General features: G+C 44.1%; 2 protein-coding genes across 2 annotated transcripts in view; both read left to right on the top strand.

Moving 5' to 3' along the window:
- Window positions 1–9,368, top strand: part of LOC118388983 (histone deacetylase 7-like) — a 266,283-nt gene extending 256,915 nt beyond the window's left edge. The window contains exon 26 of the transcript XR_008144664.1: window positions 9,344–9,368. The gene's annotated coding sequence lies outside the window, so the exon portion shown is untranslated. The remainder of the gene's footprint in view (window positions 1–9,343) is intronic.
- Window positions 9,369–12,310: 2,942 nt separating this feature from the next.
- Window positions 12,311–22,824, top strand: part of LOC118388975 (thioredoxin reductase 1, cytoplasmic-like) — a 33,381-nt gene continuing 22,867 nt past the window's right edge. Inside the window, exons 1-4 of the mRNA XM_035778622.1 lie at window positions 12,311–12,702; window positions 12,871–12,931; window positions 21,456–21,565; window positions 22,422–22,529. Of these exons, the coding sequence (XP_035634515.1) occupies window positions 12,586–12,702; window positions 12,871–12,931; window positions 21,456–21,565; window positions 22,422–22,529 (396 nt within the window). The 5' untranslated portion in view covers window positions 12,311–12,585. The remainder of the gene's footprint in view (window positions 12,703–12,870; window positions 12,932–21,455; window positions 21,566–22,421; window positions 22,530–22,824) is intronic.

Genomic DNA, 22,824 nt, shown 5'->3' with positions numbered 1-22,824 from the left:
TTAATTCAGAGGAAAGGTGCCTTGATGCCAGTGCTTCTCTGTGTATAACACAGTGTGTCCACTCAGCATTAGGTGAGGCCTTCTTGATGAGTGCCCAAAGTCCTTTTCTCATTCCTGCCATGGTCTGTGCACCATCACTGCAAACACCAATGCAGTTCTCCCACTTTAGCCCATTCTCAGTCAGGAAGCAGTCCAGCATTTTGAATAGCTCTTCAGCTGTGGCTCTGAGATATTTACAAAAAAGTAGATCCTCACACAGGGAGTTTGTCATGTCAAGACGTACATAAGCGATAAACAAACCGTCTTTGTTGCTGTCAGTTGCTTCATCGAACTGTAAGGCAAAACGTTTGTCTTTGAGTTTATCTACCAGCTGTTCTTTAAGACCGTTAGCAATGTCATTTATACGTCTGGCGACAGTGTCATTGGACAGAGGGATAGTTTTTATTTTTGCAGCACTTGCATCATCCAGCAGGACAGAGACCAGGTCTAATGCTGCAGGCAGTGTCAGCTCCTCTGCTATGGGAGTGTTTTTTTTGTTGCACTGAGCAATTTGGTACGCCACCTTATATGATGCTAACAGTGCTCGCTGGTTTACTGAAATAGCATTCACAAAGCGGGACGATTGTTGCCAATATTCGGCACGTTTTCACTTTTATTTTTATTTGGCTTCATGCTGTCCGCTGCCAACATTTTTTAGACACAGTAAACATACCGGTCTTTCCTCGTCTCCCACCGTAGTCACAGTGAAGCCAAGCGCTACATACGCTTTGTCATATTTCCTCGTCTTAGCTTTCGGGAGACTTACGTTTGTCTCATGATCTCCGTCTCTCCCCGCCTTTCTTTTCTTCCCTGTTAAATATTTTTCCATGGTGTCTCTTAAGGGTTTGTTATCTGCACTTCATGTCTCCTGCTCTGTAAAAAAAATCTACTCCCTGTGTCAAAAAAAAGCATGTTCCCCGGGGTCACACGCGCCTGGCATCGCTCCGAGCCGCACCAGGGGGGCGCGCCCCACTACTTGAGAAGGACTGAGTTTGGGGAAGGCCCTTTCCCGTTTCAGCATGACGATGCCCCCGTGCATAAAGCAAGGTCCATACAGAAATGGTTTGTTGAAATTGGTGTGGAAGAACTTGACTGGCCTGCACAGAGCCCTGACCTCAACGCCATCGAACACCTTTGGGATGGAATTGGAACGCCGACTGCCTGACCTCACGAACGCTCTTGTGGCTGAATGGAAGAAAGCCCCTGCAGCAATGTTCCAACATTTAGTGGAAAGTTTTCCCAGAAGAGTAGAGGCTGTTATAGCAGCAAAAGGGGGACCCTTTTGCATGACTTTCAAATGAGATGTTTAACGAGCAGATGTCCACATACTTTTGGTACAGTAACATGTTTTGGACAATTTGGGTCTTCAAAGTAGATGAACAATTTCACAGTCATTGTCACTCTTACTAGTATCTAAGTTCCAGGTTAAAATAAAACTCAAATAAAAGGTTAAAATACCATTAATTAATTTAATCTCTGGTGCCAGGTGCATGGGTCCAATAGCCGAGGTTCTGGATGGTGGAACAGCACCTTTCCAACTACCTCCACAAGCTCACAGCTCTCTCCATCTTCCAACAGGTAGGCCTGGTCCTTGCTCTTTTTTGTGGTTCATTTTTTTGGCTGTTCAATTGGCCTGGTCAGACTCTCCTCCAGTCTGTTGGCTATTTGAGCCATCGGACTCTTTCCTGATCGCACAATCTTCTTGATTGTCTGCAGGTGGTTTTCAAACATGAAAGCACTGCAATTGTCCAGGCCACCAAATCTGACACCATCTGCTGTGCAGCATGATATGCGTTTTGTAGACAAGGAAGGTGGCCCCGTGAAGTTCACGTCCTTTTTCAACAAAGTACTGCAGCAGGTTGTGAGCATAGTGGTGATGCTGCTGTACCAGTGTTGGTACTAGTGTTGCAACCCAACTGCAACACTGAAGGTCAAGAAAGGATGGTAGGAAGGTCCTTCTCTGAGGACAGCCTTAGGCACCAGTTTCCCTGTGTACAAGAGAAACTGGCAGAACTCTTGCCTTCCATTTCTCAAACTCATAGAGGCCTCGGGGGGTGCGGGCAATGATTGAGTGGATCGACGACCTCAACTGTAGGAACCAGCTGCTCACCTCCCGCACCAGACTGGCAGAGATTCTCATCCCTTTCTCCCCTCTACACCAGGTCGGTCACCTGGAGTTTTTTGGTGACCACTAGGCAGGCCTGGTGTATGTAATCGATGGGGAAACACAGCACCTTGTCAACCGGGAGGTCAGACAGTGGTGTGTTGCCGTGATGGTTCTCTGGCTGTGTTTGAGCGTGGAGTTATGCATTTGTGCGCAAGGTTAGGTTAGTTGTCTCCTGGTATGTCAATCGGTTTGAACCAGTCCCCCTGTGTAACATTTGGGGTTCTTGACCATGGATTTTTCTGGAGTATCACACACAAAGCATTGGACTGTTATTTTGATGTTCCTCCCTCTGTAGTCCAGGCCATTCGTCAAGATCTCATCTAGGTCAGCCACGTGTCCTCTAGGAACACAAAGTTAGTCTGCCTTTTCAGTCCACAGGTCAGTACTGTTGGGAAAATGGACAGGCCACTTCTCGAGGAGTTTTGACGAGAGTACGGGCAGTGGATGTCACTTGTGGATGGCCATGGCTTTGCAATAGTTTCAGTAGCTTATCCACATAATTGTGCTTCAGATTGAACTCACTGGTCAAAGCAGCCAGGTCTACGGCCAATGATGTGCCCTCTGGGATTCTGTCAAGGTCTGATTCATTATTCATTGCTGATGCCCCTGCCATTCCAGGCAGTGGGTGAATCCACCCCACTTCCATAGTCTTCCACGACAGGGTCTTCATGAGGGCTAACATCTCTTTCCTCCAGCTGCCGTCCTCCATCCCACTTGCATAGCTTTCACATGACTAAAAAAAATAATAAAATAAAATATATGCCATTTAGCAGGCGCTTTTATCCAAAGCGACTTACAGTCATGTGTGCATACATTCTACGTATGGGTGGTCCTGGGAATCGAACCCACTACCCTGGCGTTACAAGCGCCATGCTCTACCAACTGAGCTACAGAAGGACCCGTAGGACCCGATGTGTGTGTGTGTGTGTGTGTGTGTGTGTGTGTGTGTGTGTGTGTGTGTGTGTGTGTGTGTGTGTGTGTGTGTGTGTGTGTGTGTGTGTGTGTAGATGTGTGTGTGTGTAGATGTGTGTGTGTGTGTAGATGTGTAGGTGTGTGTGTGTGTGTGTGTGTGTGTGTGTGTGTGTGTGTGTGTGTGTGTGTGTGTGTGTGTGTAGATGTGTGTGTGTGTGTGTGTGTGTGTGTGTGTGTGTGTGTGTAGACGTGTGTGTGTGTAGACGTGTGTGTGTGTAGACGTGTGTGTGTGTAGACGTGTGTGTTTGTGTAGATGGTGTGTGTGTAGACGTGTGTGTGTGTGTAGATGTGTGTGTGTGTAGATGTGTGTGTGTGTGTAGATGTGTGTGTAGATGTGTGTGTAGGTGTGTGTGTGTGTGTGTGTGTGTGTGTGTGTGTGTGTGTGTGTGTGTGTGTGTAGATGTGTGTGTGTGTAGGTGTGTGTGTGTGTGTAGACGTGTGTGTGTGTGTGTGTAGGTGTGTGTGTGTGTGTGTGTGTACGTGTGTGTGTGTGTGTGTGTGTGTGTGTAGATGTGTAGATGTGTGTGTGTGTGTAGATGTGTGTGTGTGTGTGTGTAGATGTGTGTGTGTGTGTAGATGTGTGTGTGTGTAGATGTGTGTGTAGATGTGTGTGTGTGTGTAGGTGTGTGTGTTGTAATCGTGTGTGTGTGTGTAGATGTGTGTGTGTGTGCCGACGTGTGTGTGTGTAGGTATGTGTGTGTAGATCTTTTGTGTGTGTAGGTGTGTGTGTGTAGACTGTGTGTGTGTAGACCCTGTGTGTGCCTGTGTGTGCGTAGATGTGTGTGTGTGAGTGTAATTTCATGTGTGTGTGTGTGTGTGTGTGTAGACGTGTGTGTGTGTGTGTGTAGACGTGTGTGTGTGTGTGTGTGTGTAGACGTGTGTGTAGATGTGTGTGTGTGTGTGTGTGTGTGTGTGTGTGTGTGTGTGTGTGTGTGTGTGTGTGTGTGTGTGTGTGTGTGTGTGTAGACGTGTGTGTAGATGTGTGTGTGTGTGTGTAGATGTGTGTGTGTAGGTGTGTGTGTGTAGATGTGTGTGCGTGTAGATGTGTGTGTAGATGTGTGTGTGTGTGTGTAGGTGTGTGTGTGTAGATGTGTAGGTGTGTGTGTAGACGTGTGTGTGTGTAGATGTGTGTGTGTAGAGCGTGTTTGTGTGTAGGTGTGTGTAGATGTGTGTAGACGTGTGTGTGTGTAGATGTGTGTGTGTGTGTAGACGTGTGTGTGTGTGTGTGTGTAACGTGTGTGTAGATGTGTGTGTGTGCGTAGATGTGTGTGTGTGTGTGTGTGTGTGTGTGTGTGTGTGTGTGTGTGTGTGTGTGTGTGTGTGTGATGTGTGTGTGGAGTGTGTGTGTGTGTGTAGATGTGTGTGTGTGTGTGTGTGTGTGTGTGTGTGTGTGTGTGTGTGTGTGTGTGTGTGTGTGTGTGTAGGTGTGTGTGTGTGTGTGTCGTGTGTGTGTGTGTGTGACGTGTGTGTGTGTGTGTAGACGTGTGTGTGTGTGTAGATGTGTGTAGATGTGTGTAGATGTGTGTGTGTAGGTGTGTGTTTGTAGATGTGTGTGTGTGTGTGTGTAGGTGTGTGTGTGTAGATGTGTGTGTGTGTGTGTGTGTGTGTAGGCGTGTGTGTGTGTATGTGTGTGTGTGTGTGTGTACGTGTGTGTAGATGTGTGTGTGTAGATGTGTGTGTGTGTAGATGTGTGTGTGTAGGTGTGTGTGTAGATGTGTGTGTGTGTGTAGATGTGTGTGTGTGTGTAGGTGTGTGTGTGTAGATGTGTGTGTGTGTGTGATGTGTGTGTGTGTGTGTGTGTGTGTGTGTGTGTGTGTGTGTGTGTGTGTGTGTGTGTGTGGGTGTGTGTGTGTGTGTGTGTGTGTAGGTGTGTGTGTGTGTGTGTGTGTGTGTGTGTGTGTGTGTGTGTGTGTGTGTGTAGATGTGTGTGTGTGTGTAGGTGTGTAGGTGTAGATGTGTGTGTGTGTAGGTGTGTGTGTAGATGTGTGTGTGTGTGTAGGTGTGTGTGTGTGTAGATGTGTGTGTGTGTGTGTGTGTGTAGATGTGTGTGTGTGTGTGTGTGTGTGTGTGTAGGTGTGTGTGTGTGTGTGTGTGTGTGTGTGTAGGTGTGTGTGTGTGTGTGTAGGTGTGTGTGTGTGTGTGTGTAGGTGTGTGTGTGTGTAGGTGTGTGTGTGTGTAGATGTGTGTGTGTGTGTGTGTGTAGGTGTGTAGGTGTAGATGTGTGTGTGTGTAGGTGTGTGTGTGTAGATGTGTGTGTGTGTGTAGGTGTGTGTGTAGATGTGTGTGTGTGTGTGTGTGTGTGTGTGGTGGTGTGTGTGTAGGTGTGTGTGTGTAGATGTGTGTGTGTGTGTGTGTGTGTGTGTGTGTGTGTGTGTGTGTGTGTGTGTGTGTGTGTGTGTGTGTGTGGATGTGTGTGTGTGTAGGTGTGTGTAGGTGTGTGTGTGTAGACATGTGTGTGTGTGTGTGTGTGTGTAGACAAGACGTGTTTGTGTGTAGGTGTGTGTGTGTAGGTGTGTGTGTGTAGGTGTGTGTGTGTAGACGTGTGTGTGTGTAGACGTGTGTGTGTGTGTGTGTAGACGTGTGTGTAGATGTGTGTGTGTCGTAGATGTGTGTGTAGATGTGTGTGTGTGTGTGTAGATGTGTGTGTGTGTGTGTGTGTGTGTGTGTGTGTGTGTGTGTGTGTGTGTGTGTGTGTGTGTGTGTGTGTGTGTGTGTGTGTGATGTGTGTGTGTGGATGTGTGTGTGTGTGTGTAGATGTGTGTGTGTGTGTGTGTGTGTGTGTGTGTGTGTGTGTGGGTGTGTGTGTGGATGTGTGTGTGTGTGTGTGTGTGTGGATGTGTGTGTAGATGTGTGTGTGTGTGTGTGTGTGTGTGTGTGATGTGTGTGTGTGTGTGTGTGTGTGTGTGTGTGTGTGTGTGTGTGTGTGTGTAGGTGTGTAGGTGTGTGTGTGTGTGTAGACGTGTGTGTGTGTAGACGCGTGTGTGTGTGTAGATGTGTGTAGATGTGTGTGTGTAGGTGTGTGTTTGTAGATGTGTGTGTGTGTGTGTGTAGGTGTGTGTGTGTAGATGTGTGTGTGTGTGTGTGTGTGTAGACGTGTGTGTGTAGACGTGTGTGTGTGTGTGTGTGTGTGTGTGTAGATGTGTGTGTAGATGTGTGTGTGTGTAGATGTGTGTGTGTAGGTGTGTGTGTAGATGTGTGTGTGTGTGTAGATGTGTGTGTGTGTGTGTGTAGGTGTGTGTGTAGATGTGTGTGTGTGTGTGTGTGTGTGTGTGTGTGTGTAGGTGTGTGTGTGTAGGTGTGTGTGTGTGTGTGTGTGTGTGTGTGTGTGTGTGTGTGTGTGTGTGTGTAGGTGTGTGTGTGTGTAGGTGTGTGTGTAGGTGTGTGTGTGTGTGTGTGTGTGTAGGTGTGTGTGTGTGTGTGTGTGTAGGTGTGTGTGTAGATGTGTGTGTGTGTGTAGATGTGTGTGTGTAGGTGTGTGTGTGTAGATGTGTGTGTGTGTGTAGATGTGTGTGTGTGTGTAGGTGTGTGTGTGTAGGTGTGTGTGTGTAGATGTGTGTGTGTGTGTGTAGATGTGTGTGTGTGTGTGTGTGTGTGTGTGTGTGTGTGTGTGTGTGTGTGTGTGTGTGTGTGTGTGTGTAGATGTGTGTGTAGGTGTGTGTGTGTGTGTGTAGATGTGTGTGTGTGTGTAGGTATGTGTGTGTAGATGTGTGTGTGTGTGTGTGTGTGTGTAGATGTGTGTGTGTGTGTGTAGGTGTGTGTGTGTAGATGTGTGTGTGTAGATGTGTGTGTGTGTGTGTGTGTGTAGATGTGTGTGTGTGTGTGTGTGTAGACGTGTGTGTGTGTGTGTGTATACGTGTGTGTGTGTGTGTGTGTGTGTGTGTGTGTGTGTGTGTAGACGTGTGTGTGTGTGTGTAGACGTGTGTGTGTGTGTGTGTGTGTAGACGTGTGTGTAGACGTGTGTGTGTGTGTGTAGATGTGTGTGTGTGTGTGTGTGTAGACGTGTGTGTAGATGTGTGTGTGTAGGTGTGTGTGTAGATGTGTGTGTGTGTGTAGGTGTGTGTGTGTAGATGTGTGTGCGTGTGTGTGTGTGTAGACGTGTGTGTGTGTGTGTTTAGACGTGTGTGTGTGTTTAGACGTGTGTAGACGTGTGTGTGTGTAGACGTGTGTAGACGTGTGTGTGTAGACGTGTGTGTGTGTGTGTGTGTGTGTGTGTAGATGTGTGTGTGTGTAGGTGTGTGTGTGTGTAGGTGTGTGTGTGTGTAGGTGTGTGTGTGTGTGTGTATGACTCTTCCATGACAGTGTCTTCATGAGGGCTGACATCTACAAATTGTTATGTTATGGCGTTAAGCAAATTGAAGTGGGTCTAGGGTGACAGGTATTAATTTTATTTGATATTTTTCTCCCCCAATTTCATGGTATGCAATTGGTAGTTACAGTCCCGTCTCATCGCCGCAACTCCCGTACGGACTCGAGAGAGTCGAAGGTCGAGAGTCGTGTGTCCTCCACCTACACCAATGTGTCGGAGGAAACATTGTACACCTGGCGACTGTGTCAGCGTCCATGCGCCAGCCCGCCCATCGCGCTAGAGCGTCGTCCCTAACCCGGACGACGCTGGGCCAATTGTGTGCCGCCCCACGGGTCTCCCGGTCGCGGCCGGCTGTGACAGAGCCTGGACTCAAACCAGGATCTCTAGTGGCACAGCTGGCACTGCGATGTAGTTTCTTAGACCACTGCACCACTCTGGAGGCCCCGGTGATAGGATCCTTGACTAGCCTCTCAAAGCACTTCATGATGACAGAAGTGAGTGCTACAGGGCGATAGTAATTTAGTTCAGTTACTTTTGCTTTTGAAGCATGTGGGGACAGCAGAGTGGGATAGGGAGAAATTGAATATGTCCGTATACACACCAGCTAGCTGGTCTGCACATGCACTCAGAACGCAGAGGGGGTGAATAAGGTGTTTAGCTTATCCGGAAGCAAGACGTCGGTGTCCACGCCATGGCTGGTTTTCCTTTTGAAATCTGTGATTGTCTGTAGACCCTGCCACATACGTCTCGTGTCTGAGCCACTGAATTGCGACTCCACTTTGTCTCTATACTGACGTTTTGCCTGTTTGATTGCCATGCGGAGGGAATAACTACACTGTTTCTATTCTGCCATATTCCCAATCACCTTGCCATGGTTCATGCTTTCAGTTTTGCGCAAATGTGGCCATCTATCCACGGTTTCTGGTTAGGGTATTTTTTATTAGTCACATTGGGTACAACATCTCCTATACACTTCCTGATAAACTCAGTCACCGTGTCAGTATATACATCGATGTTATTCTCTGAAGCTACCCAGAACTTATCCCAGTCCGCGTGAAACACGGATTACGATGGGTCAGACCAGTGTTGGATAGTCCTTAGCACAGGTACTTCCTGTTTGAGTTTCTGCCTATAGGAAGGGAGTAATGGTCAGATTTATTATCCAGTGACTGAACGTTTGCGAGTAATATACTCGGAAGTTGTGGGTGGTGTGCGCATCTCCTAAGTCGGACTAGAAGACCGCTCTGAGTACCTTTGCCATCATTGTTTTGGGTCAGCTTCTGGAATCGGTTAAATCGGGGTGCGAACAAAGGATCCACTTCGGGACAGTCGTATTCCTGGTTGTAGTGCTGGTGAATTACTGTCACTCTGATATCCAATAGCTCTTCCCGGCTGTATGTAATAACACAAAAACATTTCTGGGCTAACAATGTAAGAAATAATACATAAAAAACAAAATACTGCAAAGTTCCCAAAGAGCGAGATGCGAGGCAGCCCTCTCTGTCGGCGCCATTACAATCTGAGCGCTCTGGAGCAGGTTTTCATCAAGGATCTCTCTCTGTACTTTGTTCTGTACATCTTTGCCTCGATCCTGACTGGTCTCCCAGTCCATGCCACTGAAAAACATCCCAACAGCATGATGATGCTGCCACCACCATGCTTCACCGAGATGGTGCCAAGTTTCCTCCAGACATGACGCTTGACATTCAATCCAAAGAGTTCAGTCTTGGTTTCATCAGACTAGAGTATCTTGTTTCTCATGGTTTGAGAGTCTTTAGGTGCCTTTTTGCAAACTTCAAGCGGGCTGTCATGTGCCTTTTACTGAGGAGTGGCTTCCGTCTGGCCACTCTAACATAAAGGCCTGATTGGTGGAGTGCTGCAGAGATGTTTTTCCTTCTGGAAGGTTCTCCCATCTCCACAGATGAACTCTGGAGCTCTGTCAGAGTGACCATCGGGATCTTGGTCACCCCCCTGACCAAGGCACTTCTCCCCCGATTGCTCAGTTTGGCTGGGCGGTAAGCTCTAGGAAGAGTCTTGGTGGTTCCAAACTTCTTCCAGTTAAGAATGATGGAGGCCAATGTGTTCTTGGGGACCTTCAATGCTGCAGAAATGTTTTGGTACCCTTCCCCAGATCTGTTCCTCGACACAATCCTGTCTCGGAGCGCTACGGACAATTCCTCGACCTCATGGCTTGGTTTTTGCTCTGACGTACAATGTCAACTGTGGGACCTTATATAGACAGGTGTGTACCTTTCCAAATCATGTCCAATCAATGAAATGTACCTAAATATGTTTTTCTCTGATTTTGTATTTTTTATAAATGTGCAAACATTTCTAAAAGCCTGTTTTCACTTTGTCATTATGGGGTATTGTGTGTAGATTGCTGAGGATGATCGTTTTTAGAATATTGCTGTAATTTAACAAAATGTGGAAAAAGTCAACGGGTCTGAATACCCAAGGCACTGTACATGTAAGTCGATGTAAAACATGGAGGACCACAATAATAACCCACAGTGGAATGCTCAAAAGTAACAAATATTGTTTCTCATCACGCAAACTGTGACCACTTTGTGTGTGTCACACAAAACATTGGAGTAAAACAAGCTCATATTTTTGGTTATTGATAGCTTTTTTCAGTATCATGTTGAAAGAGTCAAACAATAGTTAAGTGTCAGAACTTATTCTATTTCATATCATTCTATTGCAATATGCAGTTCCAGAAACAGCCCCGCCAATGGTTGAACGCAAATAATCCAGTTTCTGTGCCAGATACAATCCTACCATTAGTTAAAGGAACCCAATCCAATGCAGTGCAATCCACCATCACTGTATAATGAAACCATGAAAAGTAATGCACCTAAGCTGAGATCTGGTGTTTGGTGGCTGTAAACGCAATATAAGTGTTATGATATACAGAATGCATTTTACAGTGAAACAAGTTTTCTTTAGTCTGAATATTGATGTTTAAGACACTTTTTGGGGTTTCAGTGTATGTAAAAGTAAAAGTAAATACTGTATGTATTTTCCGACACGGTCTCTCATACATTTAAATACAATTGCAAATTGGCTTTCTTTTGTGTCACTTTATGCATTGTGTATGTTATTTATTTATATTTTAAAGGGGAATTTCACCATGGGGGAATATGGGCTTGTTTTCATCACGTCCGAGGCATTTCTAGGTCATAGGCACAGAGATTAGATTTAGAACAATATCTAGCCTAATAGAAAGAAATATGGCATAACCCTCAACCTTTGACCAGGCCATACAAATGTACCTGGTAAGGTGGCAGACAGTATCTAGCTACAGCCATGTCTAGAAGGCATGCTTAGGAAAATAACATTTTATACTTATTTTGGGGTTGGGGGGCCCCTGAACTTGCCCATTCGGTAACCCGGCCCTGGTCGGACCCCAGGAAGAGTAGTTGTTGACATTTGTATTGGCTAATGGGGATCCAAATAAAATCTAAATGTACACTTGTTTTCCAACAGATGGTGCTATGAGCCAAAACATTGGGACTGAGTAATGCATTTCTTATTTGTAATTGATTATGACTTTGAACAATAACATAACATTAGATGCAACAACCATTATATGTAGCCTAATAAAAGCACAAATCCAGAAAAGTCAAGTTTATTGTAGTCTTTGAGAATTTTTTTATTTTTTTTATACTAAGTAGCTAATACTTTTTAAATGTGGAAATATATGTAGATGGATAGATCCAAATAGATACATGTATGTCTTTTTTGTGTGCTTTCCCCCTCAAGAATGTTGCTTGTGGCAATCACAGGACTTTTCATTGGAGCGCCTCAGACAAAAAAGGTGGATAAATTAAGATAGTTCACTCTGGCCGTTTTCCATTGAAACAAATGGTCAGTTCCTGTCTATTTTAAGGGGTGGCTCTCCCATAGTTACCAACGCAGCTGGGTCTGGTGTACTTAGTGCATTGCCTTCAATTAAAGAGAACAAATGAGGGAGTGGGACTTTTCATCTCTGACTCAGAAGGAATGCTGTCAAACGGTTCAGTGCTATGCGGGATCCTTGGGACGTCCCTACACTAGACCTTAACCCCGCTTTACCCAAACTCGGTTCTCGGGACCCTGCGCTAAACCTTAACTATAATCCTTACCTAACCCAAATCCTTCATTCAACCATTTTACATTTAAATTTCAATGGGCTAGGGACGTCATTATAAATAAGATTTTTTTTGTTTACTGACTTGCCTAGTTAAATAAAGGTCGAATAAAAACATATATATAATGTCTTAACGATTCAAGATAGCACGGACCCTGCCAAAAGTAACGTTGTAGCTGTCTGAAAATATTGCCTGTTGGTCCGCGTCATCCAACAATGTTATACATTCTGATTAATATCACGTGGATTGTCAATATCAATTTCACTGCTTCATCAATTTAATCATATAATGTGGTTTGATCATATATAAATATATTTCTTTCGGGTAGAGTTTGAAACAATTGTTAGTATACATTCAGGCACGTAAACAGACATACTCACCCCCCCTAAACCAGAGACTTTACCAGAGATACTGTATATAATGACGAGATGCTTGTGTCTCCGCCTTAACACAATGATTCGTTGTCCACAGAGCGGAAACGGTGTGCTGTCAAACTCCGATATAAACAGTACACTCGTAACAACCTAACCATTACGAAAATGGCTATACATGTTTATATTGACTAAATTCGACACTCTCATTGTCGCCCTCCCCCCTACAAAAACTCATCACTTGCTTAATAATGAATGATCTGCTTATCGTGGACAGATTTGGGGCGGGGTAAACCCTCTCGCTTCGCCTCTTCCTCTCTGACCCTAAACAACATTTACGCAAGACATTTCGCGGGGTTGATATACCGGGCGGGCGCTGAAACGACATGAGGGCAAAAGTTGACCTGTTGGAATTATATCTAGCTAGCAAGGTAGTTTCTATCGATCTGTGATTCGCAACGACTTGAGATATCGGACTTGCTGGGTCATCGTTTAACAACTAGGTTGCGTGTTGGAGGGAGTTTCGCTCCGCTCTTTCCCATTTTTCGCATACGTTCAAGCTTGCCAGGAGGCAAGCCAGGCGAAAATAGTCCAACAATGCCTCCCATCGACAATGACACTGGGAGGAATCAACTAAAAGCTCGGATACAGGAGCTTATTGATTCAAACCATGTGTTGGTATTCAGTAAAAGCCACTGTCCGTTTTGTGTGAAAGTAAGTCCAAAATAATTGTTTTTACTTTTTATCTACCTACCTTGCTAGCTCGTTAGTAGTTGCCGGTTACTTGCTAGCTTCTGACAGAATTAAGTAACGTTAAATGATGGGTAGTTAATCCAGCGAAGATAAAACGGGATTCAAGCAGTTTATTTGTTTTGCTTTCAGGTGAAGGATCTGTTCAAGGAACTGAACGTGAATTGCAATGTGGTGGAGCTGGATCTAATTGGTAAGGAATTGTTCACAGGAAGTGGTGGCAAGGTTCTTTCTTGGGCAGGCCGGTGTACAACATTCAAAAGTCTGACATGAAGTTCTCTTTGTTATATGACCAGTATTTTTCTAGCCTCTAAAGTTGGCTATACGTTTTAGGATATCATTGAATTGGCAATGGAAGTTCAAAAGCTATTAAGTAGTACTCTACGAAGGATCCATGCCTCTAGACCAGTTGCCTCGTCATTCAGTCAGTGTGGACTATCAAGTGCTAAATTAGTCATTTAAATTAACTTTGGTGATGTTGATGGACCATACACACATTTGCAATATGTCCTTTGAATGGTGAAACACAAAAATATGTACAGGACCTGTTATTCTACTAATGGGTTGTTTCCTCAAGCTCACCTTAAAGCTCTTCCTTATTGCTTTATCTGATATTTCTCACTTGTTAATGGTTGATCAGAAGGTAAAAAAAAAAAAAAAAGGCTAATGGGTGACCTTTAATAAAATTAACATTGTTTTTACTTGCATCGTCAATATGTTAATGTTTTATCACAGAACACACTGTCAATGTTTGTTAGGGCCACCACAAAATGTGCTGAGTCACTCCCTCAATCTCTTTCTCTCCTCTGGATGCTTGGCCATTTTATCGCTCACCGGTCACAGCTGTTCTGGTAAATACACACTGGGCACTACATAAATTGCTCTGGAAAAGATTGCCAGTACTGAATTATGCAGTGTATTTAAACGGTTTTGTTTGCAGAACAGACCCAAAGTACATTTTGCATCAGACTGAACCCACTGTCAGCACTTAGAATTCAAGTTGTATGTTTTACGTTTACTGCTGACTCCAATTAGTCGACTGGCCGGTTGTTTGTTCAATAGGCTGTTGGTCGAGCTAGATTTGTTTTAATCGAGCAGAAGCAAATGTGTATATATTTTTCATAACACACGGGACACCAGTCTTATTCTTGTGGTCCTTCTGTAGCTCAGTTGGTAGAGCATGGCGCTTGTAACGCCAGGGTAGTGGGTTCGATTCCCGGGACCACCCATACGTAGAATGTATGCACACATGACTGTAAGTCGCTTTGGATAAAAGCATCTGCCAAATGGCATATATTATTATTATTATTATATATTATTATTCGATGACGACGATCTCAGTGTACTAATCGATTGCGGAGACCGCGGGGATGGCGAAGTCCAAGAAGGGGAGTGTGGCTAAGATGCCCAATGCACCCCTCTCTGCAGAATGCACTCTCTCCTGCCAATTTGTGCACATTCATTGTTTCATAAGTTAATTTGTGTGACGTGTTTGCATTTGACTGTCAGTCTCAATCAGTTCCCCATTACATTTCACCATTAGTACATTTACTGTTAATTCCTATTATTTCTAATCTACAATGTTTGTTTTGCTAATTTCTGTTAATGCATTCAATATATTATTATTCCAGTCTTTTACCACTCATTGAGTGGAATGTTGTTTGCAGAGAGCACAACCTATACTAAAGTTTTTATTTATTTAATTCCATTTGTGAATTGTCAATTTATTAATTGTCTTTTGTTTGGAGCGCTCCAGTCAATATTGCGTTAGGACGTGCACCTGATTAGGCCTGTCGGCAACCTGGCCTGCGCACAAATATAGGCATATAAACATGCCCATTTTGGGGATTTGATAGTATTTCCGATTGAATTAACGCAACACCACTAATCCGCCGTAGAGCTTCTCAAAGTAATATTTTCTTCCCCTCAAACAGCAAGCAAAAGTCGTCTGTTTTTACATCATTGAGAATGACAACACATCCGCAATGTATTTATTTATTTTACCTTTATTTAACCAGGTAGGCAAGTTGAGAACAAGTTCTCGTTTACAATTGCGACCTGGCCAAGATAAAGCAAAGCAGTTCGACAGATACGACACAGAGTTACACATAGAGTAAAACAAACATACAGTATAAACAAGTCTATATACAATGTGAGCAAATGAGGTGAGAATGGAGGTAAAGGCATAAAAGGCCATGGTGGCAAAGTAAATACAATATAGCAAGTAAAACACTGGAATGGTAGTTTTGCAATGGAAGAATGTGCAAAGTAGAAATAAAAATAATGGGGTGCAAAGGAGCAAAATAAATACATTAAATACAGTTGGGAAAGAGGTAGTTGTTTGGGCTAAATTATAGGTGGGCTATGTACAGGTGCAGTAATCTGTGAGCTGCTCTGACAGTTAGTGCTTAAAGCTAGTGAGGGAGATGCGTGTTTCCAGTTTCAGAGATTTTTGTAGTTCGTTCCAGTCATTGGCAGCAGAGAACTGGAAGGAGAGGCAGTCAAAGAAAGAATTGGTTTTGGGGGTGACTAGAGAGATATACCTGCTGGAGCGTGTGCTACAGGTGGGAGATGCTATGGTGACCAGCGAGCTGAGATAAGGGGGGACTTTACCTAGCAGGGTCTTGTAGATGACATGGAGCCAGTGGGTTTGGCGACGAGTATGAAGCGAGGGTCAGCCAACGAGAGCGTATAGGTCGCAATGGTGGGTAGTATATGGGGCTTTGGTGACAAAACGGATTGCACTGTGATAGACTGCATCCAATTTGTTGAGTAGGGTATTGGAGGCTATTTTGTAAATTACATCGCCAAAGTCGAGGATTTGTAGGATGGTCAGTTTTACAAGGGTATGTTTGGTAGCATGAGTGAAGGATGCTTTGTTGTGAAATAAGAAGCCGATTCTAGATTTAACTTTGGATTGGAGATGTTTTGATATGGGTCTGGAAGGAGAGTTTACAGTCTAACCAGACACCTAAGTATTTGTAGTTGTCCACGTATTCTAAGTCGGCCGTCCAGAGTAGTGATGTTGGACAGGCGGGTAGGTGCAGGTAGCGATCGGTTGAAGAGCATGCATTTAGTTTTACTTGTATTTAAGAGCAATTGGGGGCCACGGAAGGAGAGTTGTATGGCATTGAAGCTTGCCTGGAGGGTTGTTAACACAGTGTCCAAAGAAGGGCCGGAAGTATATAGAATGGTGTCGTCTGCGTAGAGGTGGATCAGAGACTCACCAGCAGCAAGAGCGACCTCATTGATGTATACAGAGAAGAGTCGGTCCAAGAATTGAACCCTGTGGCACCCCCATAGACTGCCATAGGTCCGGACAGCAGACCCTCCGATTTGACACACTGAACTCTATCAGAGAAGTAGTTGGTGAACCAGGCGAGGCAATAATTTGAGAAACCAAGGCTGTCGAGTCTGCCGATGTGGTGATTGACAGAGTCGAAAGCCTTGGCCAGATCAATGAATACGGCTGCACAGTAATGTTTCTTATCGATGGCGGTTAAGATATCGTTTAGGACCTTGAGTGTGGCTGAGGTGCACCCATGACCAGCTCTGAAACTAGATTGCATTGCAGAGAAGGTATGGTGAGATTCGAAATGGTCGGTAATCTGTTTGTTGACTTGGCTTTCGAAGACCTTAGAAAGGCATGGTAGGATAGATATAGGTCTGTAGCAGTTTGGGTCAAGAGTGTCCCCCCCTTTGAAGAGGGGGATGACCGCAGCTGCTTTCCAATCTTTGGGAATCTGAGACGACACGAAAGAGAGGTTGAACAGGCTAGTAATAGGGGTGGCAACAATTTCGGCAGATAATTTTAGAAGGAAAGGGTCCAGATTGTCTAGCCCGGCTGATTTGTAGGGGTCCAGATTTTGCAGCTCTTTCAGAACATCAGCTGAATGGATTTGGGAGAAGGAGAAATGGGGAAGGCTTGGGCGAGTTGCTGTTGGGGGTGCAGTGCTGCTGACCGGGGTAGGAGTAGCCAGGTGGAAAGCATGGCCAGCCGTAGAAAAATGCTTATTGAAATTCTCAATTATGGTGGATTTATCAGTGGTGACAGTGTTTCCTATCTTCAGTGCAGTGGGCAGCTGAGAGGAGGTGTTCTTATTCTCCATAGACTTTACAGTGTCCCAGAACTTTTTTTAGTTAGTGTTGCAGGAAGCAAATTTCTTCTTGAAAAAGCTAGCCTTGGCTTTTCTAACTGCCTGTGTATAATGGTTTCTAGCTTCCATGAACAGCTGCATATCACGGGGGCTGTTCGATGCTAATGCAGAACGCCATAGGATGTTTTTGTGTTGGTTAAGGGCAGTCAGGTCTGGGGAGAACCATGGGCTATATCTGGTTCTAAATTTCTTGAATGGGGCATGTTTATTTAAGATGGTTAGGAAGGCATTTAAAAAAAATATCCAGGCATCCTCTACTGACGGGATGAGATCAATATCCTTCCAGGATACCCCGGCCAGGTCGATTAGAAAGGCCTGCTCGCTGAAGGGAGCGTTTTACAGTGATGAGTGGAGGTTGTTTGACCGCTGACCCATTACGGATGCAGGCAATGAGGCAGTGATCGCTGAGATCTTGGTTGAAGACAGCAGAGGTGTATTTAGAGGGGAAGTTGGTTAGGATGATATCTATGAGGGTGCCTGTGTTTAAGGCTTTGGGGAGGTACCTGGTAGGTTCATTTATAATTTGTGTGAGATTGAGGGCATCAAGTTTAGATTGTAGGATGGCTGGGGTGTTAAGCATGTTCCAGTTTAGGTCGCCTAGCAGCACGAGCTCTGAAGATAGATGGGGGGCAATCAGTTCACATATGGTGTCCAGAGCACAGCTGGGGGCAGAGGGTGGTCTATAGCAGGCGGCAACGGTGAGAGACTTGTTTTTAGAGAGGTGGATTTTTAAAAGTAGAAGTTCAAATTGTTTGGGTACAGACCTGGATAGTAGGACAGAACTCTGCAGGCTATCTTTGCAGTAGATTGCAACACCGCCCCCTTTGGCAGTTCTATCTTGTCTGAAAATGTTGTAGTTTGGAATTAACATTTCTGAATTTTTGGTGGTCTTCCTAAGCCAGGATTCAGACACAGATAGAACATCCGGGTTGGCAGAGTGTGCTAAAGCAGTGAATAGAACAAACTTAGGGAGGAGGCTTCTAATGTTAACATGCATGAAACCAAGGCTATTACGGTTACAGAAGTCATCAAAAGAGAGCGCCTGGGGAATATGAGTGGAGCTAGGCACTGCAGGGCCTGGATTCACCTCTACATCGCCAGAGGAACATAGGAGGAGTAGAATAAGGGTGCGGCTAAAAGCAATAAGAATTGGTCATCTAGAACGTCTGGAACAGAGAGTAAAGGGAGGTTTCTGGGGGCGATAAAATAGCATCAAGGTATAAAGTACAGACAAAGGTATGGTAGGATGTGAATACAGTGGAGGTAAACCTAGGTATTGAGTGATGAAGAGAGAGATATTGTCTCTAGAAACATAATTGAAACCTGGAGATGTCATTGCATGTGTGGGTGGTGGAACTAATAGGTTGGATAAGGTATAGTGAGCAGGACTAGAGGCTCTACAGTGAAATAAGCCAATTAACACTAACCAGAACAGCAATGGACAAGAAATATTGACATTAAGGAGAGGCATGCTTAGTCAAGTGATCAAAAGGGTCCAGTGAGTGGAGAGGTTGGTTGCGGGTCACGGCGATTTAGACAGCTAGCCAGGCCATCGGTAGCAAGCTAGCATAGGATGGTCTGTTGTTAGCCACCTCTTGCGTTCTGTCAGTAGATTAGTGGGGTTCCGTGTGGTAGAGGGGATTAATCCAAATCACACAACAACAAAAATAAAATAATAGATATAGTTATAGAGGCCCAAGAAGAAAACATAATAATAATAATAATAATAATAATAATAATAAAAATAAATAAATTGTCCGGTTGTCCATTCAGATAGCAGCCGGTAAGACAGCTAACGGTTAGCAGGCCGCAGATGGGCGTTCAGGTAACGTCGCGACGGAGGAGCCAGCCGGATCTCCTTCGGGTAGATGACGTCGGCAGTCCAGTTGTGAAGGCCCGGTGGGGCTCCGCGTAGGCAGTAAAACGGGTCCGGATAGGTGACTGCAGCCCAGGAGTGATTGATGGATCTCAGGAGTGATTGACGGAGCTGGCTAGCTCCGGAATAATTGATGTTTGCTCCGGAATCGACGAAAGCCGACAGTCACACGGATAGCAGCTAGCTAGCTGTGAGATCCGGGTATGAATGTCCAGAGAGCAGTTGAAATCCAGGGACATGGAGAGAAAAATTGGTCCGGTATGTTGCGTTCCGAGCCGCGCTGCGCCGTACAAAACTGGCGATAGATTTTCGAGCCAAAGGATAGCTGATGACCACAAACCGTGGTTAGCTGAATACTAACGATTTGCCAGTAAAGAAGCGAACTAGCTTCTGAACTAGCTTCTGAACTAGCTTCTGAACTAGCTTCTGAACTAGCTTCTGAACTAGCTTCTGAACTAGCTTCTGAACTAGCTTCTGAACTAGCTTCTTGGAGTTTCTGGCTAGCTTCTTGGAGGATTACAGATTTGAGGTAAATAATACTTTTTTATTAATATAAATTGGTGAGGCGGGTTGCAGGAGAGTGTTTTGAAGATGAGTTGGTGGAAAATAAAAATAAAATGTATGTGAAAAAAGTGTGTGTGTATGTATATATATATATATATATATATGACACGACAAGACGAGGACAAAAGACGTCTGAACTGCTATGCCATCTTGGTTAATCAATTTGACAAATCTTATCAGCTCTCTGTTTTGTTAACCACTCGGTGTGAAAGGGAAAAATGTCATTCTGATCCTTTGGAAATGTCATAAAATAGGCCTACCTGTTTTCTTTTTATCCCTTGCGCAAATAGCTTACAGCTGGGTCTGTCCTGAGCTCACTGGCACAGGAAACTGAGGACCCAGAATATTTTATAAAATGTTGCAAGTTAATAGTTGATACAGTGTTGCAAGTAGTTTTTTTTTTGTCAGGGACAACTGTAATGTTTATACATGTACTGTTTGTATTAGAGGTTGACCTATTAACTGGAATGGCCGATTAATTGGGGCCGATTTCAAGTTTTCATAACAATCGGAAATCTGTATTTTTGGGCGCCAATTTCCGATTTTAAAAAAAAATATATATATATATATATTATACCTTTATTTAACTAGGCAAGTCGGTTAAGAACACATTCTTATTTTCAATGACGGCCCAGGAACGGTGGGTTAACTGCCTTGTTCAGGGGCAGAACAACGGATTTTCACCTTGTCAGCTCAGAGGATTCAATCTTGCACCCGTACAGTTAACTAGTCCAACGCTCTAACCATTGCACTCCACGAGTAGCCTGCCTGTTACGCAAATGCAGTAGAAGCCAAGGTAAATTGCTAGCTAGCATTAAACTTATCTTATAAAAAAACAATCAATCATAATCACTACTTATAACTACTAATCCAGTTTAGCAGGCAATGTTAGCCAGGTGAAATTGTGTCATTTCTCTTGCGTTCATTGCACGCAGAGTCAGGGTATATGCAACAGTTTGGGCTGCCTGGCTCATTGCGAACTAATTTGCCAGAATTTTACGTAATTGTGACATAACATTGAAGGTTGTGCAATGTAACAATAATATTTAGACTTAGGGATGCCATCTGTTAGATAACATACCGAACGGTTCTGTATTTCACTGAAAAAATAAACGTTTTGTTTTTGAAATTATAGTTTCCGGATTCGACCATATTAATGACCAAAGGCTCGTATTTCTGTGTGTTATTATATTATAATTAAGTCTGATTTGATAGAGCAGTCTTACTGAGCAGCAGCAGGCCCGTAATCATTCATTCAAACAGCACTTTCGTGCGTTTTGCCAGCAGCTCTTCGCAAAAACGTCACTGTTTATGACTTCAAGCCTATCGGCCTAATGGCTGGTGTAACCAATGTGAAATGGCTAGCTAGTTAGCTGGGTGTGCGCTAATACAGTTTCAAACGTCACTCGCTTTTAGATTTGGAGTAGTTATTCCCCTTGCGCTGCAAGGGCCGCGGCTTTTGTGGTGCGATGGGTAACGACGCTTCGAGTCTGGCTGTGGTCGACGTGTTCCTGGTCCGAGCCCAGGTAGGGGAGAGGGATGGAAGCTATACTGTTACACTGGCAATACTATAGTGCCTATAAGAACATCCAATAGTCAAAGGTATATGAAATACAAATGGTATAGAGAAATAGTCCTATAAATACTATATTAACTACAACCTAAAACCTCTTACCTTGGAATATTGAAGTCTCATGCTCTGAGCAAGGAACTTAAACGTTAGCTTTTTTACATGGCACACATTTGTACATGGCACTTGCATATTGGCACATATTACTTTCTTCTCCAACACTTTGTTTTTACATTATTTAAACCAAATGTAACAGGTTTCATTATTTATTTGAGGCTACATTTATTTTATTGATGTTTTATATTAAGTTAAAACAAGTGTTAATTCAGTATTGTTGTAATTGTCATTTATTACAAATCAATCAAATTTTTTAAAAATCGGCCGATTAATCGGTATCGGCTTTTTGGGTCCTCCAATAATCGGTATCGGTGACCTCTAGTTTGTATGAATGTGATTTATAATGACCCTAGTGCACATGTCAGAGATATGAATGGTTAATTTCATATACATTTAGCTGCTACTCTGCTAACATCTCTTAACTGTTGTCTAGATGATGGATCAAACTATCAAGAACTTCTGCTTGAGATGACCAAGCAGAAAACTGTCCCCAATGTCTTCGTCAACAAAACCCACATTGGCGGCTGTGACAAAACAATGCAGGTATGGATCCCCCCCCCCCCATATTGGTTCACATTGGGAATTTAACCCACAACCCTGGCGTTGCAAGCGCCATGCTGTAACAACTGTGCCACACAGGACCCATAACTCAAACTTCTGCTAAAATGTCAGGTTTTGGCAAAAAAAAGTGTCATTTTACATTTGATGTCATAGGTTCCCCTTGCATTTTAGTACGTGGTAAATTATGCCCACCTGCAGGCTTTAATTGCATTGTAATATTACTGACGCGTGTCTTTTGTCCATTTGCCAGAAACAAGGGTTGAGTGGATCTATTTGGGTCAAGTGGGGTTATAAGAGCCTGATGCCACTGCCAAACTTCTATTTACATGAAAATGGCTACTTAAGAACACCCAAATCTAGTGTCTCCTCTTCACTCTACACTGAGCTGCAAATAGCTTATGAAACTCTGTTTTTGTCTTTTCATGCGTAGCATAAGGTGACACTTTGCCAGCATGACACAATAGCTTATGTTTTACTTGAAGCCACCAACACATTCTCCTTCAGTGTATAATGTATTTTTATCCTTAAAATGTACATGCGTTCTGTCTCCTGCCCTTATCTTGGAAATGCTGGTTTAGTTTCATTTTATGTGGCACGAAGAACGCCCTCTCCGGCATGAATGGCATCGCTATTGAATGTAGAATAACCTCACAGCCATGCACATTTTTTGAATAACACCTTTTTTTTCTGGATCATAAATCAGCATGTCGGGTGTCCTTACTACATTACATTAGTTTTTTTCCCACCACAAGCTGAAACATGTTTGTGTGCCTTTTAAGATTTTGTTGGGTTAATGTTGTTCTTGCAATGGTAGCTGACCACCTGTCATCCTCTTCAGGCCCACAAAGATGGCATCCTGCAAAAGCTACTGTGCGGGGAGAGTGAGGTCTACGAGTACGACCTCATTGTCATTGGGGGCGGATCGGGAGGCCTGGCCTGCTCAAAGGTGAGAGCCTCCCAGACAGTGCATCTCAAACCAAGCATAACTACAGGCCTGTACCTTTTCCCAAGTGTTGCTGCCCTTGAAGGAAGGCTGTAGTCTATTATGGGCTGTGTCTGAAAGCATTACTAGCTGTCCAATCCTTGCTTCCTCTGTCCTTGTTTCCTCAATTCCTCTCAAAACCGATTGGAGGAGAGGATCCAAGGTTTCCCTCAAACCTTCTTCTCTAATGAGCTTTGACTTCTAGTAATGTTTTCAGACTCTTCGAAATGAAGTTTCCACGATCAGCACCGCAGATATT

Source organism: Oncorhynchus keta, chromosome 10, assembly GCF_023373465.1.
Source record: "Oncorhynchus keta strain PuntledgeMale-10-30-2019 chromosome 10, Oket_V2, whole genome shotgun sequence".
Classification (NCBI taxonomy): Eukaryota; Metazoa; Chordata; class Actinopteri; order Salmoniformes; family Salmonidae; genus Oncorhynchus; species Oncorhynchus keta.
Note: the sequence above shows the minus strand (reverse complement) of the source record. Positions and strands in the feature narration are given on the sequence as shown.